Raw genomic sequence first — 22,427 nt, 5'->3', positions numbered from 1 at the left:
TGGCAGCCTCTCAGTGCCTGACACCGAGCCGCCATCTTGAAGGCTGAGATCGCTAGGGGACGTTCCGCGCCTACCGCCATCAGCCTGCCAGGCCTTACGCAGTCCGTTGAGCCAGTGTCGTTATAGCACGCCTCAGCTATTCCTGCTACGTCGTTGACTAGAACTATCCCTCACCAGGCCATAACGCTATTGCAGGCGGCGATTCAGCAGTCCTGGTCCGTGACGTGCGACCCACCAATGACTTGTTCCCCCGCTAAGACCGTGGTTAGACATCGCGTATGGAGATATGGGAGTGAGTATCTGTAACTTTTCTGGGGCCTGGTCAGTCGCTCCGAACAAGAAGATCTTCTTCCTTTTTCTTCCACTTGTAAGCTCTTAATAGTTCCTTCTTCCGACGAGGAATCGTTGGCTATCAACCTTGAGACCGACCTCCACCGACCGTTCCCCGGCTACACGACCTCCATTATTCTTATCCTACTTGCAGCCACTCGATCTTGAGTTGCACTGTCGTCCTTCGTCTCCACTGTCGTTTTTAACCTTGCATTCTTATCCTCACACTGCAGCGCCATCATGCCGGTCTCGCATCTTGGACTCACCGTCTCGCACATTCCCTCCTCGACCTCATTCTTCCAAGCTGCACTCGCACCGCTCGGATACAGATTCATCGGTCACCAAGGGAACTCGATTGGCTTCGGTATTGACTCCGCCGACTTCTTTATAACCCAGGCTCCATACGGGTGAGATGACACGAGCCACACATATAAACTCAGCGCTGAAGAGAAAGCAGTTCCCGTCCTTCGCCGAACCACATCGCTTTCCTTGCCGAGGATCGGAATGTAGTCAGAAACTGCTATACTGCTGCTGTCAATGCTGGAGGCCGACCAAGTGGTGCTCCGGACTACCGCAATGACAACTGCTCGTGCTTCAACGCTGCCGTAGAGGATCTTGACGGCAACACGATCGAATTTATCTTCCGCCAACCCCATGACGACCAAGGCTGCTGCGGTGCTCCTGAGGCGCCTGAACAAGGTGCACGAGTCCTGACATGGCAGAAGGACGTTGCTGAAAGTGGTGGAGGGGACGATGTACAGTCAACAGCAGAGTCCGCGCGCTCAAAACGCAGCGCCGCTTCCAATGCATCCCGAGCTCGATCTCGAATGCAAACCGCGCTTGACCTGGCGTCCAACACATCAAAGTCCGTCAAGTCCGTTGCACCATCACAAGGCATCACTCGGACCGGTACTGCTCCTACTAACACCGGCTTCTCCAACAAGACTTTGATTGGGACTGCTCTTGGCGCTGCTGCTGGTGCCGCACTCATGTTCGCCATGACACGCGAAGAGGGCCGAAATGCCAGAGATGAGGCTGATCACCTCAACTACATGTCTCGATCCAGATCAAAACCAAGGGACTCTATGGATGAGCCGCGAAAGATGCCATCGCCACCCAGAGCCGAGACCAAGCCGCCGTCGATCCCCGCTTTATCCCAAGCACCAAAATCTGAAAGCAGAAGATCTCATCGCAACTACAGCACCACGGAGTCAGCCCACAGTCGTCCTCATCCTCGCTCCACTCAAGCGATGAGGATGATCGAAGCAACCGGCCACAACGATGATAACGAAGTCCAGCAAGCAATCTCACGGTACGACAACCTCCGGCCAATGCCAACGAGGAGCAGAACAATGGGCGCCATTGAACCTGCACCAGAGTACGCACCCAAGTCTACCGCCAGTCGCGCTTCTGCCAGCATCAAGCGAACGAGCACTCTACCCCTCGACACCGAGCAAAAAACCCGAGAACCTCTTTACCTGGAAGCTCCGAAAAGCACAACTTCGCGACACAGCCGTCACAGCACCCATACATACCGTCGAAGCAGCCACGACGACACCGAAAAACTAAAACGCCACGACAGCGGCATCAGCATGCACTCCTCCCGCTCCCGCCGCGACCGCGACCGCGACCGCAACAGCGACTCAGGCCGCCGCTCCTCCACAACAACAACAATCAAACCTCGCCGTCCTTCCTCCCAAGAAGACGCCATCCCCCTCCCCCCACCCCCCATCGGTTCCAACGCCCCAAGCAAAGCCCCCAGCAGGAACCCAAATAGCTGTTACTACCCCGCCGCAATCTCTCTTCCCCCTAGCACCACCGCTCCACTCGACGTGAAAGAATCGATGCAATCTTGGGAAAATTTCCCAGATGATGATGATGATGATGATGTCAAGACTGTTTTCCCCGAGGACTCGATTTCTTGTGTGGATTTTTCGAGGCCGAGGAGACGACATACTCATTCTTCTTCCCGACATGCCTCAAGTCGAAGGTCTGAGAAAGGGGTGGGTGGTAAGGATAAGGATAAGAATTTTTTGGTGCCGGTGTCGAGTAGGAGGAAATAGAAGAAGAAGAAGAAGGAGGTTGGTTTAGTTTTTTCGTCTTCCGAGAGCACGTTTTGAGGTGGTCTTTTTAATTCGACAGTTGAGAGAGTGTGGTTGCACAGTCCCAGGTTTCTTTCTTTACGGTAGAGGTCGGTGGGTCGGTGGGTCGGTCTTCTGTAATTAATACAAGTCCGGATTATTTTTCCCTCTCACAAACATTATAATGAAATGAATTAAACTTCCATCTCCTCTTATCGAAGCAAGTAGGATTTTTAGGGACAAACTTCGATATCGCTACTATCGAAGCACTCTATATCGAATCTCTAGTATATTAATGCTAAGCAAGCACTTCGCTTTTCGCTGACTTTGCAAGGTACACTATACAATTATCGCTATACTCCCTAGCAAATATAGCAGGCATGTTAAAAGTTAACAGTATCGTACCTTCTTTAATCGAATAAAGAAAGATATATCTATCTATCTATCTATATATCTGAGAGCTATATAGGTAGAATATACTAGTTAATGTCCGGGCTTTATTTTATTACTAATAGCTGCGGAGCGACATCAAAGAGCTTAATAATGACTATAGAAAGACTGTGTGACAGGGTAGTATAAGTTAAGTTTGAAAGTCACTCACTCACTAACACTCAAGATGCAAAGTCGGGCCGAGTTGTAACTTACGGAAAATCAATGCCTGATCACGGACTTTTGCGGGTGGAATCGTTACATCGGTGAACCCTGACAAAGTTTTGATCTCTTCAACGTATATCACCGAAAGAGAAACCGGGGTTGATGAGTAGCTGTCGTAGGCCAAGAGAGAGGAATTGGACGAATACAGTTGATTCATTATTCACAGTGGTATCTTTAAGTATCGCTAAGCTAGACAACGCTCGTCCATGTATGCATCCATTCATCATGACCATCGCCGTCTATGCTGTAATTTACGACAATCTGGAAAAAAAAACATTAACGCTCGCCCTTCTCCATTTCGGTGATGTGCTCTTCCGTTGATGGACTCGAGTCGACGCGGTTGGCGGTACCGGCGAGTACTGGGTCGTATTGTGGGGTGCCTGGAACCTCACCAGCGAGCTGCTCCAGGGTAAGTCTCTTGGTCTCTGGGATCAGGAGAGTGGTGAAGCATCCTAGAAGCATGAAAAGGGCGAAGATCTCGAGGACATGGTTGAGCCATGGCGACGCATTGGTGGAGGTTGCACCACGAGTACGGAGAGGTGCGATGGCAGCCTGAGCAATGATGGAACCGACCTTGCCAGATGCGGCGGAGATGCCGTGGCAGGTAGATCGGTAACGGGTTGGAAAGCACTCTCCTGGCACGATGAAGGTGGTTGAATTGGGTCCGAAGTTGAAGAAGAATTGGGCAATAACGTAGCAGGCCAAGAGACCGCCCGTGCCAATATGGTGGTAGGCGAAACCCATGATGCAGAAGATGATGGTGAGAATGATGAAGCCCATAAGCTGAATTGGCTTACGGCCGATGGTGTCGACGAGGGCGACAGTCACCCAGTAGCCTGGAATGGCACCGGCGCAGACCAGAATGACATTACCCACAGCAATGTTGTAGAAGAACTCGTACATGTCGTTGCCCTTGCCGTATCCGATGGCCTGGAGGATAGTGGAGTTGTTGAGACCGACACCGTAGAAGGCAACATCGAGCAAGAACCAGGAAGAAGCGGTTCCGAAGAGGACCTTGCCGTATCTCCACTGCATGATGTGAGTGCCGAAGTCTCTCCAGGATGGCTTCGGAACGTCGAGCTTTGGTGCGTTGTCGCGCATGCTGCTGACGCGGGCAACCTCATCTGGAATACCCTCGGCGGTTCCACTGAGGTAGGCCTTGATGTCGGAGCCAGCCTTGACAACATCGCGGGAGACATCGAAGGTGTATCGAGGAGTCTCGGGGATGGTGAGACGGAAGTAGAGAGCAATGCAACCCGGAACGGCGCCCATTCCAATGATGACACGCCACATCTTGTCGACGGCCTCTCGGCAGACGCCATCACAAGTAGCCTGGCTGGTAGCACTCTGGAGAGAGCCCTTGAAACCGACGGTGACGATGAGCGCAATGATACCAGCACCGAACTGTCCAAGACCCTGCTGGGCAAAGACAGCTCCCATCATGGCTCCTCTCCACTTGGTGGTAGCGAACTCGGAAGTGATGACTGAGGAAAGAGGGTAGTCTGGTGGCGAGTCAGTGGCAGTAGCTCGAAAGGGAATGTGGAGGTCAACTTACCACCACCGATACCGATACCCATGAGCACACGCCAGAAGATAATGGTTCCGACGATGGACATGGAGGGAGAGTTTGACGACAGGGCCTGAGCGAGAGTTGCGAAGATGATGATGATCAACTCAAGACCGTACATCCTCTTCCGACCGACGACATCGGCGAGGAAGCCAAAGCCAAGCTGCCCAACAACAGTACCGCCCGAGGTCGCGACCTTGATAGCAGTATCGGCGTGGACTGGGATCTTTCCTTGTGCCGATTTCTTGATAGACGGGTCCTGCCAGTAGACGACACCCAACATGGTGGTCACGATTCCAATGGCGAAAATGTCGTAGGCGTCGGTGAAGAAACCAATGCCGGCGACGGCGACGGCACGCACATGGTACCAACCGAACGGTGCCTTGTCGATCTCAGCAAGGGCGAGACGTCGTCGCTCGTTGGGGTCGGCGATGTGAGCATAGTCATTGTGGAAGTTGTGGAAGGCAGCGTTGCCGCCCGCCGTTCTGGTGGTCATGGCGTGTGTGGTGGATGTGTTGTCGTGCTCGGCAGAGCTTGGTGACGGGACGGGAACAAGACAGCTGGGTGCTTGGGGCCGAGGAAGGGAGCGACTTGGGTGCAGTTCGGGGAGAGCGGCGAGGGTGATGGGCGTTATGAAGGTATGAGACACGGTCTGGCGCCAAGGTCGCGAATATTGCTCTGGCGTGAAGGGCTGGCGTCGTGGGTGAGATGTGGTGTGTGAGCCAAAGAACTTCCTTTCCACTGCGCCTTCCAGACGCGGTCTCGAGTGATGCTCATGCTTACCGTACTAATGCGAGCGAAGGTTAGCATGGAACTCTGTTGCACGCCCCACCTGCCCGCCGCCATGCACCAAGCCGACCATTCGCAGCGAGCCCTGGAGACAACGTGCAATGGCAGGGGCAAGGGCAAGGGCCGGCGTGAGATGTCTGACCAGCGAAAGCTCGAGCCCGGGGTGCGCCGTGTTGCATCGCCTCTCTGCTCACTGATCAGTCTGCTGCTCTCATCAATCTGGGCCGGGCCTGGCCTGACCCTCCCCATTTGCATGCATTTCGAACATGTCAGCCGAGGCGGCATCTCGCGCACCGTCGAATGAGCGACTCAAACCACTCACTTGCTGTAGAGAATGTGCTGCGACCATTCACTCGTGTCCCCACGGTCCAACCAGATGCGCTGCTGGCAGGTGTCGATGAGAGTTCTGAGGCAGACCAAAATTATCGCATTGCAGGCTCAAGGCCCGTCCCAAAATGCCATCCTGGCTTCCGCCGTTCCGGAAGACGCGATCGACCACCCATCAATGATGACCCTCATATCCCACTGCCGTGTGTGTGCCACCCTGCATCTGCTCCCGACGGCGGATAGGCATAAGACAGCTATGTACATGGACAATGGACATGGACGAAGTTCGCATGCTGCTCGTCTGACCCTTGCCTGCTCCCTCTGGCCTTGCTACCGCTCATCATCAACCTCTGAAAACGGCCTCACAGCTATAGCTCCCGCCCTTGCCCTTGCCCGTGCACGGTATGGTTGGAGCGACAGAGAACGGTCAGAAAGAAGCCGAGACAGACCACGAAGGCGGCTCCAAGAGGCAGCGGGGCGTGCCCTGCTCCTGGCAACGTGGGAAGGACGCATCGGCGGCATGCGTGGAGGGCTCTGAGACTGTGCGCATGCTGATTCCGGAGTCCAGACCGCTGGCTCGCCGCTTGCGCGCAGATTTCGCGATTTTCGAAGGGGGCAGCAAGAAGTGAGGTTTGGACAGAAGCGAGACGCTCTTATATGAACGAATGAAAAGGCCTGCTAGTATAATACCTAAAGCGCTAGCAGTCAGCCACCCTAGGTCAACCCGAAATAGAACATCGCTGACTAAGATACGGAGCGGTGGTTTCTACTGCCGTGGCCGTCCGGCGCGTAGACGCGTTTGTTTATTATTTCCTATATTGTCGCCCTTACTATCGCTCGTAGTAGTATACGCTCGTAGTAGTATATGCTTTATAGGAGGTATTATTATCGCCGCCTTGTATTTACTCGCTCTTATTAAAATAGCACTATCTCTATTATATTATAGCTTCCGAGACCTTGTTATCGCCGCTGCCGCTACCTAGTACTATAAAAGTCGCGTTAATCGTTACTTCTATAACTAAGCGGCTATCTATTTCGAGCCTATTAAATCCGGCGGAACGCGACGATATTATCGACTATCTCGTTAATAACCGTAACGCGTCGAAGCCTCCTCTAGTTAAGCGTATTTAGTTACTAAATACTAGTAATAAGGACTAGGCGTTAGAGGATAGTAAGGATAGCGGCTATAGTAAAGAAGGCGCTAAAGAACGCGATAAGAAAGGTAGTAATAGTAGTAGTAGTAAGGTCGATAGTAACGGTAGTAGTAGTAAAGTCGATAGCGCGCTAATACCTCGTCGCTATAGAAAGCGTATTAAAGTAATAGTTATCGAAGATAGATATACTATTCTACGCGCGCCTACTAATCTAAGAGCGCTACGTAAGAAGTAGTTAGCTATTCTAGACGACCCTAATAATAATAATAGCGAGAAGGGCTTTACTATAACGGCGGTAGAGTTTAATATAATTTAGCTATATATTAACAACTTCTAAGTATATATAGCGCGCCGAGCGGATAAACTTAGTCGCTAGTATATATTATATAAGTGTCGATTTAGCTTTAAAGCGCATTAGTAGAGGCAGAAGCACTATAGTAGATATAAAAAGAAGAAGGAAAAGAAGATAGAAGAAGCCGTAGCGTATCCGCTAACTATACGCGTTAATAAGAATATAGCGCTCGAGAATAAAAATAAACCGGATAGCAATCGCGTAGTAGTTAGCTATACTATCTTCCATAATAATCGGCGCCTAGTCGAGTACTATCTAGGCTATTACCTATAAAAAATAGATATATATCGCCTATATAGCGCTCTTTAGAACGCAGTTAGTTAGTAGGTATATACTAGCTAGCGGCTGTACTAAGTATAGGATCGAATGCGTAGTAAGGACTATAAAGTCGCGTACGAGACCTTCTAAGCCGCCGGCGGCGAGTAGATATCGCGCGACGACGTTATTAACTGCGGCCGATAGTACCGCAAAGTGTTTAAGAATAGCAGGCTTAGTAGAAGTACGTTAATATAGGAGCAATAGATAGCGGAGTGTCGGAAATAGCTCGAAGAAGGTATGTTTACATTACTAAGTTAGTATTATTTACTGCTCGAAGTTCGAAATCGGGAGCTTCCGTATAGCCGAGGTACGATTTTAGCTAACTACGGATCTCCGCTTTGTACGGATTAGCCCGTCGGCAAACCCCGCTCGAATCCCCGAACCCCGGAATTCCTAGAATTCCTAGAATTCTATTGTTTTAATTATACAAACAACGTGCTAATACTGCTAAATAGAAGGCTTCTTTTACGCTAAAGTATACGCAAAAAGATAGATCGACGGCGAGGATACTACTATACTCGTATTTGTATTAAAATATAGCTTAGGAATTTTATATAGTCGTGTTTTAGTATAGATAGACGCGACGTATAATTCTAACTATCTAGGCTAGCAGCTCTATATCCTTATAGTACGCGACAAATACGGCTCTCTACGATAGGTCGCGTTCTTCCTTACGAAGACTAACGACGGTAATATTGTCGCCGCGGCGCTAAAGCAAATATAAGCCTAGACAGTCGATACTACTAATCTAAACGACTATAGTTAGATAGCAATCTTCTTCCTTATAGACGACTCGGCGGTAGAGCGGCGTACTATTATAATCGCGTTTCCTACTATAAAGCACCTTCTTTGCTATATATATATTAAACGGACGTTAGATAAGCGATTTAAGAGCGAGAAATATATAGATACGAAGCGGCACCTATATACCTTCGCCTTCTCGAGAAGAAGCCGTAAAGGCACTCTTAAGTTACTTAATTTAGTAAGGGCGAGTCTTCTACGCGCTATACGTAAAGATAGTACCCTTATACTAGAGAGCGACGACGACGACTATTAGTTAGACCTCCGCTATTTATAGAAAGAGCTTAAAGACAATATAGCGCTAATTTGTAAGCACTATTATTACGCTGTCTCTAGCGCGCCTACTATCGTCGAATAGATATTAAATACTAACTAGCTCGAAGGCTAGCATTTAGTGCTTAAACACGGCGAGTTTAAGACTATTATAAAGCGCGATTATATACTTAAAGGGACGGCAATGCGAGTAATTAAGAAGTTAGCTAAATACGACCTTCGAGCTAATAACGATATCTTCGCGGCGCGTACGAAGGTCTATCTATAGACAACCGATAGTAACGAGATTGCCTACTTCTTTCTACGACTTCCGTAGAAGCTTTAGTAGGCAATTAGCGTTAAGATTAACTATGCCGAAGATCCGGAGGTATATTATAAGTAGAAGCCTATATCCGACGACCTAACCTACGACTGCAAATTCTTCCGTTAAAATAGTGTCCTTTGTCGCTATATTTAGTCCGCTTACAAAGCAATAGAATATAGGCTAATTAAGACACATAATTACGACCGCTAGATAGCTATGTTTAACGACGGTAGACTTAACTATTATAATAACCTTCGTACGCTAGCCGCGCCCTTAAATTGCGACCGTACGACCGTACCTACTTACTAGCTTTAATTCCGTAAGCTTTATAATAATATGCGACAACTACTATATAAGATTAAAAAGCGACTAACTACTAAAAGTAAGCCGCTCGATAGTCCTTATCGCGACTACGTTATTAACAACTTTATTAGTCTTGTCCGCAATATTAGCGGCGAGTTAAGATAACGCGCCTTGTCGCTATTAGTAGACGACTATAATAATACTACGACCGGCGCTAAGATTAACCTTACCGCGCGCGCGAATCCTATACCGTTACAACTTCCTATACCTCTAGAGATACTATCGTCCTTCTACCGTCCGATTATTAACTAAAATATTACTATTAACGCGACTGCCGTAGACGCGATAGTCGGTAAGAGCAAGAATAAGCAGAGGGCGTAGGGTAGTAGTAGTAGTAAGAGGAAGAGTAAGAACGCGAGGTAGGAGCCTAAGATTGCGATAGAGAACGCGATAATACCTTAGCGAATACTACTCGCGCTAGTTAATAGTAATATCTATATAAATTTGTATAGAAACGCGACTTAAATCGCGCCTAGTGTTCTATATAGTATTGCGCCGCCCTCTAACTAATAGTAGTAGTAGTAGTACTAGCTCGTACCTCTGCCTATAGGCTTGTTCTACGACAACTATAGTATTATATACTACTAGGGTATTAATAGGCGCGCCTACTATATAGATCTATTAAGTCTATAGTCTATAAGTAATACTTCTATACGTATTTCTACTGCAATATAAACAATACCTCGGATTTAGCTATACCGCTATTTTGCTAATAAACTTTAGCTTTATTTCTAGTAATATACCTAGTATCTATTAGTAGAGAATGCGGGGTCGTTAAAGTCTTTTAAAACAGTGCGAAATCTATTAAATTGCGACCGTACGACCTCTTACTATCGACCTTTAGTATGCTAGCGGAAATCGTACTACTACTACTACGGTCGACCTAGCAACTGCGACGCGCAGCGACGACGAGATTACGTTTTCTATAGTTACGTACACTACGGCGCGGACTTCTACATCTTGCCGAGTCCGCTACGGCAGGAACTTGCCGGCGTAGCGTATCCTAGCGCTTTAGGTATTATACGGTTTGCCATGAAAAGCAGGCAGAACAAAACGTGTGCTCCTCCTGCACCGCGTTTTGTTCGACGGCACGAGGCCGAAGTGCATTAGCGCTGTCGCTAAGCGTAGATCTGAACGCCACAACAAATCTACGGCCACGTGCATATGCTTACAATTCTGGGCGTGGAAAGTGTGAAAATTTGTATACGTTATGGCAGAGGCCAGACCAAAGCACAGTACATGTATGAACCTGTCGATATCCAATCTAGTCCAATCCAACCTCCTCCCTCCCTCCTTCCCTCCTTCCCTCCTTCCCTCCTTCCCTCCTTCCCTCCTTCCCTCCTTCCCTCCTTCCCTCCCTCCTTCCCTCCCTCCCTCCCTCCCTCCCTCCCTCTCTACTGCCCCGGCATCCCCTCCCTCAAATTCTTATACTTACTATAAGGATAATCAAGAACATTCCGACACTGTTCCAACCCCCCACACCGCAACAAATGCTCCTTAACCGTCCCAATCAAACTCCTCGACGAATTCACCGGCAAGTCTCCACTCAACTCCCACCACATGGCACCCCCCAACCCCAACCCTGAAATCGCCTCGGCCTTCTTCAACGCAATCGCCGGCTCATCGTAAGAAACCATATACCGCGAATGATTCCCCTTCCCACCCATACTCCACGACGCAACGACATCGTAATCATATTGCACCCGCGATCCATTGAAAGGCAAGTCTTTATAATCCCAAACCCCCGCCTCCCAACTCCCATCCATCGGCTGAGAAAACCTCGTCCCGGGTCCTGACGTGTTGGCGAAAGATCTGCCATACAACGGCATCCCCAACATGATCTTCTCAGCCGGAAACCCACTCCCGCTCCACGTCCAATTCCCCGCCCCATTCCCCGCTTGATAAGGCCCTCCAGTCCCAATATAATACTCCAGCGCATCCTGCGTACAAAAATCCGTCCCCTGGGGATTGCGTTGACTCTTGAAAAAATTCGAATTGTGGCCCGAGAAATTCGAGAAAGACGCTCCTTGATAATCGTAGGCCATGAGGTTCAAAAAATCGACGTATGGGTTGAGTTTGGGCAGGTCAAAGTGTTGAAAATTTTCGGGTCCGGCGGGGACAGCCATCGTTAATAAGAAATGTGGATGGGAAGTGAGGTTCGCGGAGTAAGCGTCGAGTTCTTCACGGAAGAGACGGGCCGTGTCGACGAGGTCGGAGGCTTGCGAGGTGGAGTTTGGATATTCCCAGTCGATGTCCAAACCGTCGAAACCATGGTCTTTGAGGAGTTGGACGGAGGTTTGGGCGAAAGTTTTTCTACCGGTGGGGGTGGAGAGGGCGGGAGCGAAGTAGGTGCGAAGGTTCCAGCCTCCGATGCTCAGGAGGGTTTTGAGGTTTCGGTTTTTTTTCTTGTGGAGGTAGAGTTGTTTGAGGTTGCCGTAGAGGTTTGTGGTTTTGTTGTCCGGCACGTCGCCGTCGAATTGTTTTTGGATGTCGGCGTATTCGTCGGTGAGGTAGGCTTCGCCGGTTTTGTTGTTGATGCCTGCGAAGGCGTAGAGAACGTGTGTTAATGCTTCGCGCTGTATGTTCTGTGGGGGCCAATTGCGTCCGTAGATTGCCCAGCTGGTCGGTTGTCAGTTTCATTGTGGGAGCGAGACGAAGGTAATAAGACTTACCTCGCGTAGTATCCTATCGTCTTGAAGCCTTTTTGCGTGACATGTCCAGATGCCGCTGCATTATTCCTGCTTCGCACTTTCTCGTGCAAATGATCGTGTTTGATTGGTATGCTCTTGTGTATAAGGCTGGACGCACTGACTAGTGCAGTAAAGAAGGCAAGAGCCGCGATCTTAAAACCGAGCATGTCGTCGATGGTCGGCAGCCTCAAGGCTTGTCAAAAGTCAAGGGCCCAGGTAAAGGTAAAGTCAAGTGAAATTCCCCAGAAAGGTGTTGGTCTGATGAAGAACAAGGTCTGCTCTCAAGAGGTTGTGGTGCCGTTCAACGGCTCGTGATGTCTAGTGAGGTAAGAGTGAAGTGACTGCTCTGGCGGTGAGCAGATACTTGTAAAGGAATGAATGTGAAGTCGGACGAGAAGCCTGTTGTCTTCTTGAGGCGCAAAGGTCTCAGTGTCTCGAGATTCTGCAAAGTGAGAGGACAATGGAAGTCGACTAAGTAGGCATGCTGAAAGCCTGGCCACGAGATTGCAGACCCGCCCAATGCGTGCCCATGCTTCTGGATGTATCTCAAACGCGCGCGTGCTGGAAGCACCTTGTGCGACGTTTCTTGTGCAGTGACAGCCTGCATCTGAGCACGCAAAGGTGTGCCATGTGTCTCAATCAACCTCGTATCCGGTGATTCCGTAGAGCTTCCGTGATGAATAGCGTCTCGCTTCTCGACTGTCCTGTTTCTGAGAGGCAGTGTGATGAGAGCATCGAACTTGATCGAAGTTAAGGTTGGTGAGGGTCCTTGCCTATTCTCCAAGTCAGGCCCCGGTTTCAGCATCGCCTTTGAATCATTGGATGGCGTGAAGACCAGGGTGTCTAATGGAGAGGATCTGCAATAGGCCAGTAAGCCTGGTCGCTCCCAGCGTGAAGAAACCTACCATTACATGCTCATTAGCGAAGATTCGCCGACGAACCAGTTCTTGCCTGCAAAAAAGAAGCGCCCTCACATGGCCTTCATCGTGTAACCCATGCCTTCACCACTCGATCTGAATACAAAGTGGCGCTTCCCACTCAGAGATGCCATCTGCTACTCGATACTGCCAGCATTGTGTGGTAAGTAGATGTGACGGCCCACAGTCGTCCAAACAGCGAATCTGCAAGGTACCCGATCATGAAACGCCTAGAGAGAATGACGTTTGCAGACGTTCATCGTGGTCTCGTTGATTATGTAGTAGGAATACACACGCTTCAGAAGTATGAATGATGTCGCTCAAGTATGAATACATCTGGTCCCCATGCATTGCTTTTAGTGCAAATCCAGATTCTCCGTGCCCAGTGTATTAATTACATCGCCAATGTTGTTCCAAGATGGTAAAGGTAGTGCCGTAGGAGATATAATCGGGTATCTCATTTTTTTCAAGGAAATTCGTGAAGCCCAGAGGGTATGTAGTGGGGGAGCCCGCATCTCTGCAGCTCCATGTTGGCGTCAAAACGTCTTCATAGTCGTAAGGTTGACGTGCAGTAGATCGAAGTCGCTGCACGTGTTTGCCATATTTCACGAAAAGTCGGGGGGGCCGGGTTGATGTCGACGCCGTGCTTTTTGTGACTGCGGTGAGTGGCAGCGGACGGCGAGCACGTACGCACGCACAAGATGTGCGTTGTCGTGATGAGCGCATGGTAGCCCAACACCTTGCTTAGCTGTCGCACTGCCAGCTCCTCAGGAGGGTTGCAGGAGGCGGAAGTCACGCACGGCTCGCAAGCAAGTGAGGAAGCGAGAAGCGGTGAGAGCTTACCAGCAACTAAGCTTGTGCCACCATCGCTTCTTCTTGAACTCCTCAGCAGCCTCCCAATCTGGCTCTGGAGGAAGCACCTTTTCGTCGTGGACGCTGCGTAGAGGCTCAAGTGGTCGTGTCCTAGCAGTCGAAGAGGGCAGATTCGGAGTAACACCCTCTTCGTGCTGTTTGCGAGCGCCAACTACTCGTCGGACCAGCACTAAGCCGACACGATTAGCCTGTGCATATTTCATGAGGAAAGCTCACTCACGCGCAAATGTCTCCTCAATGTTCACCATCTCACGCGCACTGGTCTCCATAAATCCATATCCTCGATTTCGCGCCCATTCGAGCCCTTCTCTTGCACCGACTTGCCGTATGCCCTGGAGGTCGCATTTGTTTCCTGCTACTAAGCAAACAGGTAGCACCTGCCCTTTCGATAGTCGGATCTCTCGTTCTTGATCGATCAACTGGTTGAAGTACTCCAGTGAGTGTAGTGAATTCGCTTGTGTGATATCGTACACCAGTAAGAAAGCATCGGATCTCAAATTTGATCCAGACCACAAGCCTCGGTATTCTTCTTGACCGGCAGTGTCTGTCAGCTCCAGCGAATAGGTGGTGCCGTCGACGCTACGCGTGACGGAATACGAGTCTTCGATGGTCGGATCGTAGCTGCATGACGGGCGTTAGGCTTTGCATTGGAATGCTAGGATATCCAGTACACGTACTCATGCGTCCATTGGCTGCGGACAAGACGCAGTGTGATGGAAGATTTGCCGCAACCTCCATCGCCGCAGATGGTAATGGTTATTCTATGCGCGTCGTCGACCATGGCGTGCTTCTGAGAATTGATAGATTATGGTTCCTATATGGGAGGCGGGCCGGTTCGCGATGTCGTCGGATCGGAGTGGGTGAGGTAGGAGTGGTATAGGTCGGTGCTGGAAAAGAATATAGGTGGGATGAATGTAGGACACGGCGTTGGTAGTGTGCTATGCGCGCGCTGTGCAGCCCGAGGAGGTCTCGCGGGGGTAAGTCTGTCGGACTCGGGCTCGTTGGCCAGCTGCAGGTGTCTTGGGTGTAGCAGCTGCCGGTATAGACGCGTAGCTGCAGTGAGATGTCCGTCCAGGATATGCTGGGTGAATGGATCGGTTGCACCACGCAGACGCAGACACAGCTTCCCTCCACGCCCAGCTCTTTTGTTTGCCCGACACTCCCTTGGTGGTGCGCAAGCCGTATTCGCTATGCACTGGTAGGAAGACAGCAGGAGTAGCCTTTGGCCTTGGTGCCAGTAGTAGTCTTTGGCGGGTGTCTGCAAGGCTGTCTGGCATCTACCCGCACGTGCTGCGCATCATAAAACTCTCCCTGTACCAGTTGGACACAGACGATGCGAGAGCCGGGGCGGTGGTAGAACTATTCTAACGTTAGTGCATCGGGGTGTTGCGCAACGCTCCCTCCAAACGATTATTATTATAATATATGTACACGCCCACGAACGAGCATGGCCGAGATGCACACCACAGAACGATGGAGCGGCGCGCAGTTGCCACCAGCAACAATCCCAGCAGTTTGAAACCAACAATGCATGGGTCGCCGTTTCACCGCGTGCCAGGGGAAGGGGATGGTGTTCGCACCAGGCGGTGGCGGTGATGCGCTCCCTTGGCGCCGGCATCTCTTGCGCAGATCTCACAACTCTTACTCCAACTACTACAATGCTCATGTCCAACCCGTCTGTCAGCAGACCGCATCTCCATTCACTCGCACTCTGAACAACTCCCGCAGTCGCACTTCAGGACATGCCAGCCGCCGACTGCACACAGCTGTAGAGAACCGCTACAGCGTGCGTCGTCCGGCAGTGCGTTGACTGTATGCGCTGTGGTACGGCATATCTGGTGATTGTCCTCCCCGCCTGCGAAGAGGTCAGGATTCGGAAGGACAGAGCAAAGCGCAGAGAACACCATTCGCTCCGATACGCTGGTTTGCGAGACGCCGGATGTCTCTGCAGTCGGCATTGCCCCAGAAAGGGGAGGCTCTCCTGCGTTGGTGCTGCACCAATGCAGGAGAAGCGTGAAAGACGATTTCTGCCTCGATTTAAGCTGCGACGAAAGACAGTCAGCCGATGTTACTGTACCTGGACCATCATCATCAATGCCACCGATCCTTCGCAAGAATGGTCTCACAATGACTTGCATAGGACACTTCAGCCGCGACGATTGCCTGCACACTTCAGGGCAATTGCCTTGCGGGACGCATCGCTTCGAGCAAAATGGCTGATGCTGCCCAAAGTTGCAACATGCCTACAATGCGGTGCTCTTGCTCTCGACATGTGCTTGCATCCTGCAGGCACAGTCTACATGCAGTCAGATCTTGCTTTCGCTAACCTGCATATGACATCCCGTAAGACGCAAGACCTTCAAATACGCTTGAAAAGATGCAATAACCGTCTATGAATAGCAGGAAACGACAAGAAGCCCCTTTGCTGAACGGATGATAAGAGTTGAAGTCGAACGCTCACATACTCATGCATACTCCTCATCCTACCCAAGCCGCTGGGTACGGCACGGTGGTTTTCACGGGATGTTGATCCCTCCTACGCCGACCCGGGAACGCCTATGGTCCGGATTGGTTTTGCGCAATGCCCGAAAGTGGTAGACTGATGTCACATGGCAGTTGTGAAGTCCATGTTCTTTGCTTGAATGAGAATCTGGCGCAGCTCTATCAAAATGCGCACCGGCCAATCGAGAGAGGTATACCTGCGTCCGAGACAGCCTACTAAATGTCTCGAGCTAGCGAACACTGCACCCGAAGAACACCACCGCTCCGAGATGGAGTAACGGCTGATTGGAAAGACAATTGCGGGGACCATTTGTGAAGTGCTGCTCTCGAGACACATCGCTTTCTGCGTTTACACTGCACACTGAATCAGTGGGCCTTCATAACTGGAACCTAAACAAGGGGGGGTTCTGTCAGAGCAGGCTGTTGTGGAGACTGACAATCAATGGGATGATCTTGCGCCATGCCTTGCTTAGGCGGACGTTCCAGCTTTGAGCACGGATGTTACGAAGGCCAAACATTGAGGCGAGCGCATGCATTCATCCTTGCAGCGATCAGGCTAACAAGGTCAGTTGACAAAATATTCGAGACTTCATCTCAACATTCCCATGTAATCATGATTTCCGCAAGTCGACGATATCTCCTCAAACCCGAACAACCCGCCAGCCAATAATAGTCGCCTCGCGATGTCAGTATCGAATCATTGACCCACTTGAAAAGAATAGAGTCGCAACCGAAAATCTGCTATCGATCTGGCCGTGAGTAGCAGTGCCGCGTGTGTATTAAAGGAATACCGCGCCAGTATGGATTAGTGGTGCCGGTGTATGGACAAGATGGTCCCAAGATCACACAGTCCTGCCTACTGACATATTCCTCATGTGCTTCGAAAGGAATTTATCGACAATTCGAGCGTTCGAAGAATGACCAGTTCTCGGATGAGAAGATGGACTTCTTGTTGATCAGGCTATCTTCGATTCTGTCGGGCAGTCACAAGCAAGGGTGCTCGGAAGATACTCCTGCCAATTGATCCTAACCTTCTTGCTCCAACCGCAATATCGTGGTTATGAGCGATCGAGAAACGTTAGTTTTTACGACGGCAAGCCTTGGGGCAGCAAATTAATGCTTTTTGCAAACAAGTTGACATGGATAGATGGCTATCCAGATCTGACGGAGGGCGCTTCTGAGCCTATTCCTCTCGAAGAGCGAGAACCTTTTTTGGCGCGCGCAGGGTCGGCATTTCATTGAGTGCATCCGCACTGGGAACAGCCCCATTTCTGATGTGCTCGAAGGCATGTCTGTCGTCAAAGTCCTAGACGCAGTGACGCCAGCAATTCGCCGGCCGGACCGATCTTTGCTCTCAAACAGGGGACGTCGATTCACAAGCAGCACATGGCTTCCCCTCTGGCTATCATCGATCTCAAAGCCCAGCAGAAGAGTGTCTTGGAACGCTGCATCGGCAAGTTGACCACTCTAACGACCACGAAATTCTTTCCTATCTGCCAACCCACTTGGGTGCTATGGCGATGGCTCGCGAGCAAGCTTCGTTCAATCCATCAGCACGGAAAGGAAGAACACAAGTATGACCACGAACAGCCACTTGGACACTTCGCAGGCTGCCATTCTGCTCAGCAAGCTCGAGAAGTATTTTCAGAGGAACTGGAATTGGAACTACGACAGCAAGTTTCCGCAAGATCTGCGTATTTCCTCAAAGGTATTCCGGGAGTCCTTTCTGCTTGCACCACACGTTCAGAGGATCGAGAAGCAACTTGAGCGACCGAAACATCATTCATGACCACCATACATCAACCTCGCCCGCTACACGCGCAAACTCCGTATAAGAATTTTCCCAACTCTTGAAGAAAGTTATCTAGTAGCGGCCAGAGAAATTCCAAGCCTGCCCCTATATCCACACATCTCAACGAAGAATTACAAAAGCCATTTAAGAATTCATTCTATACTCACAACCTTTACTAGCAATAAACGAATAACACTAGAACTTACTTATCCGGTTATTCGGCATCCTCCTCCTATAAGTACCTAGGTCCCGAACTTAAAAAGGCCTAGCTATTAAACCTGCCCTACCTTATCCTAGACAAATATTCTATCCCCTAAAATTCAAACAAATACAAATAGATCTACCGGTAAAACTCGCAGCCGTAGTCTACTATATATATCTACGTACTAAAGTAACCGAACCGAACTAGTATTAGGGCTAAAGAGGCTATACGTAATTAGTATATAACTAGGCTAAGTAAAGCTAGGGTCTTAGTGCCTTAGGCAGGGCTTGGCGCTTGGCAATAGGCTAACTTGCCTGCCTTCCTCCCTCTCCTTCTAGCTCTTTATCGAATACTACTTATACCTACTACTACCCTATCTACCTACTAATATACCCTTCTTATATAGTATTCGATCTACCCTTTAAGGGCAGTAGCTAGATAGTCTGTATTTTAAGCTTTTAGCAGTATAGCCCCGAAAACCGTTAATCTAACTATATTACGCCCGAAGAACGGGACCTATACGTACTATTCTATTAAAACAACCGTACTAATTATTAAGCAAGGCCTTCTATACGGCCTATTATACTAAATTAATCGCACTAAGCCGATATCTACTAATTCCGCTATATCCGTATCTTAGGGGCCTATAATATATTATCGGTATTACCCCTTTGTTAGACCGCTATACTAGTGCGCCCGTTTACTAGCGTCTTACGCTGCGACAAAAGATCGGAAGTATCCGCGCTTAATAAGCACAGATCTCGGGCGCACTTATAGGCTAGAAGTTACGTAAGTCTTAGCGCCAAGCCTTAGCCTGCACCTCTAGACTCTAATACGCGCTTCCCTCTTCTTAGCTGCGGCCCCCGCAGCCTATAACGTTATACCCCGCACCCTTATATGTAGCCGGGCAACGAACGTCTTCTTAGCATACCCCGTACCCGAACATACAGCTAGGCAACGCCTTAGCATACCCTATACTCGAGGTAGCTAATTAAACAACTGTCGTAATCTGAACTTGTATATACGACGGTATAGCGACGTTTTTTTAACTGCCTATAAGTCGACCCCTCTAAGGTAGGTACGCCTATAGCAGAGTCGCGCGCCTAAGGCAATTAGGCGCCTCCGAAGCCGCGTCTACCGAGGATTAGCCTAGTCGGCTAATAAGCGTACGCCGACTCGCCGAGAATCGAACGCGCGACTGTTGAACCTATAGACCGTTAAGCGCGGATACTATATTAGACCGCTACACTAGTGCGCCCGTTTACTAGCGTCTTACGCCGCGACAAAAGATCGGAAGTATCCGCGCTTAATAAGCACAGATCTCGGGCGCACTTATAGGCTAGAAGTTACGTAAGTCTTGGCGCCAAGCCTTAGCCTGCACCTCTAGACTCTAACACCCTTATAATAGCCGGCTTATTACGAAGTAATAACAACCGTACTACCGCTAGTAGCGCTAGCAACGATAACGCTAGTAGTATAGTACCTACTAAAGTGCCTACTAAAGCACCTACTAAGGTGCCTACTAAAGAGCCTACTACTAGGCCTACCGAAGAACCTATAGTTCTAGGTAACGACCTAGAGTTGCCTATTAACGATATACTTAATAAAATTATTAATCGACGATATAGCTAACTAGCCTTTAGCCCCTAGCTAGTAGCGAGACTTTAAGAAGCTACCTAAAACAGGCTCGCTACTCTACGTTAAGAATAATAGCTAAAGGACAATCTCCTCGAAATTCGCCGCCTTTAGGGAGCCCTAATAACTAATACTAAGCCGATAGTAGGGCCTTCCTTACTATTAGTCCTAGTCTAGAAGAAGGATACTAAACTTAAGGACTATACCGTATTTAATAGCTCTAGTCGAAAGCAATATAATAACTATATTCGTAACTATAAGCTTAACTAGCGAAATATACCGAGGGCCCTTCTAGACGACTATTTGTTAGTCGTCTATGCTATATAGTATATTAATAGTAACCCTAAGCGTATATAGGATAACTATTTTGATTCCCTTTACGACTAGACCGCTATTTAATAGCAGGATTATAAGACTATTATACTAAATACCCTTAGCAACCCTATATTACGCTAGTAGTACGCCTAAGACTAATACCTACGTACTAAACAAAAGGCCGACTAAACCTCTCGATCCTTCGAGGCCTATCTAAAGACCCTTAAGGACGACTTGCTACCTAAGACCGACTCTATCTAGATATCTAAGATACGACCTAAACTAAGATAGGAACTAGTCCTTAAATTAGACCGCCGCCGTATATTCGAACAGGCTAATCTTATACGCATTTAATTTATAGTCGAAGTAGAGATAGCTAAACGAGCTGTTTAGCTCTAATAACGGTTAGAATCTAAGATACGCCTAGCTACCTATCGTAGCCGCGAAGGAAACTAAGGTTCCTACTAGAACAACAATGCTAACAATAGGAATAGTAATAACGACCGTAGAAGGGGCCGTAGCCGACGGCTATATAGAGGAGGCCGTAATAGGGGCCGTAGAAGGGGCTCGTATCCCTATAGTACTAATCGTTTAACTAATAATAGCAGTAATAGCGGCTATAGCAATCCCCTAACTAGATTGAAGTGCTTCAATTATAATAGTACTAGCTATCTACTAGGCTAATGCGACAAACCTAAGGACTAGGCCCGAATCGACCGTGCTACCGCTAAACACTAAAAGTACCTTTTAGCCGCTAACGCTACCCCTATCGGTCCTTCTAATTAGTCGAAAAAAGAGTAAGCGCCGCACTAACTATTAGCCTTATACGGCGTAAGACTATCGACATTATACTAGCTATTATACGTACCTATCTCGTAGGGGATATATATAGCAACAATTATAAAACTAAGGTTACGCTAGACCTAGGAAATTTAGTTAGCGCCCTTATTAGCTATCGCCTAGCTAAGCAATTAGACCTTCGACAATTGCCTAGGACTAACCTACTAACCCTTGCTTAGTTTAATAACGCTCGGCACTTAACTTATAGAGCCTACTATATTTATATAGCCCTAAGAGACGACCTCGGCAATAAGCGCCTACTAAACTTCCCCGCCTACGTAGTAGATATAAACAACCTATATAGGGGAGCTACTATTGTTATTAGCAACCCTGTTCTTAAGTACCACGCTATAGCTATAGACTTAGGCATTTAGAAGTAGCGATTTAGAATCGCTCGGAAAGAGGACATTAAATACATTAATATTAGCGAGTGCCCTAACGATATTAGGGTCCTGTTTATTAGCAACCTAATACCGGCCTCCGCCTTAGCTAATCCGACTACCGACCTACTCGGTAGTAATAACGATAAACCTATACCTCCTAATAGTATAGACCCTAATTAGCTCGAGCGCATACTAGAGCCTATTCGAGAGACCTATATTAATGTATTTAAACACTACTTAGCATCGATATTGCCTATATTCAAAGAGACGGATTATAAGATTAATATTATAGAGGGCAAAGAGGTTCCTTTTAGTCCCCTCTACAACCTTAGTAAGCGAGAGCTTACTATATTATATAAGTACCTAGAGGAAAACCTAGCTAATAGCCGCATTCGGTATAGTAACAGCCCTGCTAGTGCACTAATCCTGTTTGTTCTAAAGAAGGATAGTAGCCTACGGTTATACGTTAATTACCGTAGGCTTAATGCTATTACTATTAAAGACCGCTATCTACTTCCGCTTATTAATAAGACCCTCGATCGCCTTTCTAGGGCCTACTTCTATACTATACTAGATATTAAGGATGCGTACTATCGTATCTATATTCGTAAGGGCGACGAATAGAAGACGGCCTTCCGTACTCGTTATAGCTATTTTAAGTATTTAGTTATACTATTTAGGCTAGCTAATACCCCTGCGACCTTCTAGTCCTATATTAATCGGGCCCTATTAGGCCTATTAGACTACCTCTGCGTAGTCTATCTAGACGATATCCTAGTCTATATATACTTACCTAATATTGCGGAATATTAGGCCGCCGTACGTAAGGTGCTCGACCGCCTACGGGCCTATAGCTTGTATTACAAGCCTTCTAAATACACCTTTGCTACTAAAGAGGTATTATTCCTTGGCTTCCTTATATTAACTAAGGGTATTAAGGCTAATCCTAATCGGATTAAAACTAT

The 22,427-nt window shown here is 48.7% G+C and overlaps 7 protein-coding genes across 7 annotated transcripts; 3 read left to right on the top strand and 4 right to left on the bottom strand.

The window, feature by feature from the left end:
• Nucleotides 1–378: 378 nt before the first annotated feature.
• MYCFIDRAFT_87264 (uncharacterized protein) lies at nt 379–1,899 on the top strand (the record flags this gene model as incomplete). The annotated part of the gene is made up of 3 exons (XM_007933520.1): nt 379–737; nt 788–1,642; nt 1,710–1,899. The coding sequence occupies exons 1-3, from the start codon at nt 571–573 to the stop codon at nt 1,897–1,899; spliced, it is 1,212 nt and encodes a 403-aa protein (XP_007931711.1). The 5' UTR covers nt 379–570.
• Nucleotides 1,900–3,199: 1,300 nt separating this feature from the next.
• Nucleotides 3,200–5,372, bottom strand: MYCFIDRAFT_212607 (uncharacterized protein). Its single transcript, XM_007933519.1, has 2 exons — nt 4,621–5,372; nt 3,200–4,567 (listed from the first exon to the last, which is right to left on the bottom strand). The coding sequence occupies exons 1-2, from the start codon at nt 5,126–5,128 to the stop codon at nt 3,342–3,344; spliced, it is 1,734 nt and encodes a 577-aa protein (XP_007931710.1). The 5' UTR covers nt 5,129–5,372; the 3' UTR covers nt 3,200–3,341.
• A 68-nt stretch (nt 5,373–5,440) lies between these two features.
• MYCFIDRAFT_179434 (uncharacterized protein) lies at nt 5,441–6,417 on the top strand (the record flags this gene model as incomplete). Its single annotated transcript, XM_007933518.1, has 4 exons — nt 5,441–5,716; nt 5,753–6,143; nt 6,169–6,373; nt 6,396–6,417. The coding sequence occupies 4 exons, from the start codon at nt 5,441–5,443 to the stop codon at nt 6,415–6,417; spliced, it is 894 nt and encodes a 297-aa protein (XP_007931709.1).
• Nucleotides 6,418–10,707: 4,290 nt separating this feature from the next.
• On the bottom strand, nt 10,708–12,170 carry MYCFIDRAFT_191284 (glycoside hydrolase family 18 protein; the record flags this gene model as incomplete). The annotated part of the gene is made up of 2 exons (XM_007933517.1): nt 10,708–11,932; nt 11,986–12,170. The coding sequence occupies 2 exons, from the start codon at nt 12,168–12,170 to the stop codon at nt 10,708–10,710; spliced, it is 1,410 nt and encodes a 469-aa protein (XP_007931708.1).
• Nucleotides 12,171–13,861: 1,691 nt separating this feature from the next.
• MYCFIDRAFT_101280 (uncharacterized protein) lies at nt 13,862–14,553 on the bottom strand (the record flags this gene model as incomplete). Its single annotated transcript, XM_007933516.1, has 3 exons — nt 13,862–13,962; nt 14,014–14,414; nt 14,471–14,553. Coding segments are annotated over 3 exons (585 nt in total), but the record flags the coding sequence as incomplete, so codon positions are not given.
• A 54-nt stretch (nt 14,554–14,607) lies between these two features.
• MYCFIDRAFT_179431 (uncharacterized protein) lies at nt 14,608–16,126 on the bottom strand (the record flags this gene model as incomplete). The annotated part of the gene is made up of 10 exons (XM_007933515.1): nt 14,608–14,874; nt 14,901–14,956; nt 14,990–15,051; nt 15,081–15,152; nt 15,227–15,526; nt 15,558–15,870; nt 15,895–15,924; nt 15,963–16,036; nt 16,064–16,089; nt 16,121–16,126. 10 exons carry the CDS (start codon nt 16,124–16,126, stop codon nt 14,608–14,610), a joined length of 1,206 nt encoding a protein of 401 aa, XP_007931706.1.
• Nucleotides 16,127–16,226: 100 nt separating this feature from the next.
• MYCFIDRAFT_179430 (uncharacterized protein) lies at nt 16,227–18,235 on the top strand (the record flags this gene model as incomplete). The annotated part of the gene is made up of 17 exons (XM_007933514.1): nt 16,227–16,364; nt 16,392–16,411; nt 16,441–16,496; nt 16,548–16,569; nt 16,614–16,642; nt 16,666–16,774; nt 16,818–16,921; nt 16,959–16,980; nt 17,013–17,050; nt 17,081–17,270; nt 17,303–17,521; nt 17,559–17,610; nt 17,658–17,727; nt 17,754–17,835; nt 17,859–18,014; nt 18,043–18,124; nt 18,167–18,235. The coding sequence occupies 17 exons, from the start codon at nt 16,227–16,229 to the stop codon at nt 18,233–18,235; spliced, it is 1,458 nt and encodes a 485-aa protein (XP_007931705.1).
• Between the last annotated feature and the right edge of the window lie 4,192 nt (nt 18,236–22,427).

The sequence above is a fragment of the Pseudocercospora fijiensis genome (assembly GCF_000340215.1).
Source record: "Pseudocercospora fijiensis CIRAD86 unplaced genomic scaffold MYCFIscaffold_10, whole genome shotgun sequence".
Lineage (NCBI taxonomy): Eukaryota > Fungi > Ascomycota > Dothideomycetes > Mycosphaerellales > Mycosphaerellaceae > Pseudocercospora > Pseudocercospora fijiensis.
Note: the sequence above shows the minus strand (reverse complement) of the source record. Positions and strands in the feature narration are given on the sequence as shown.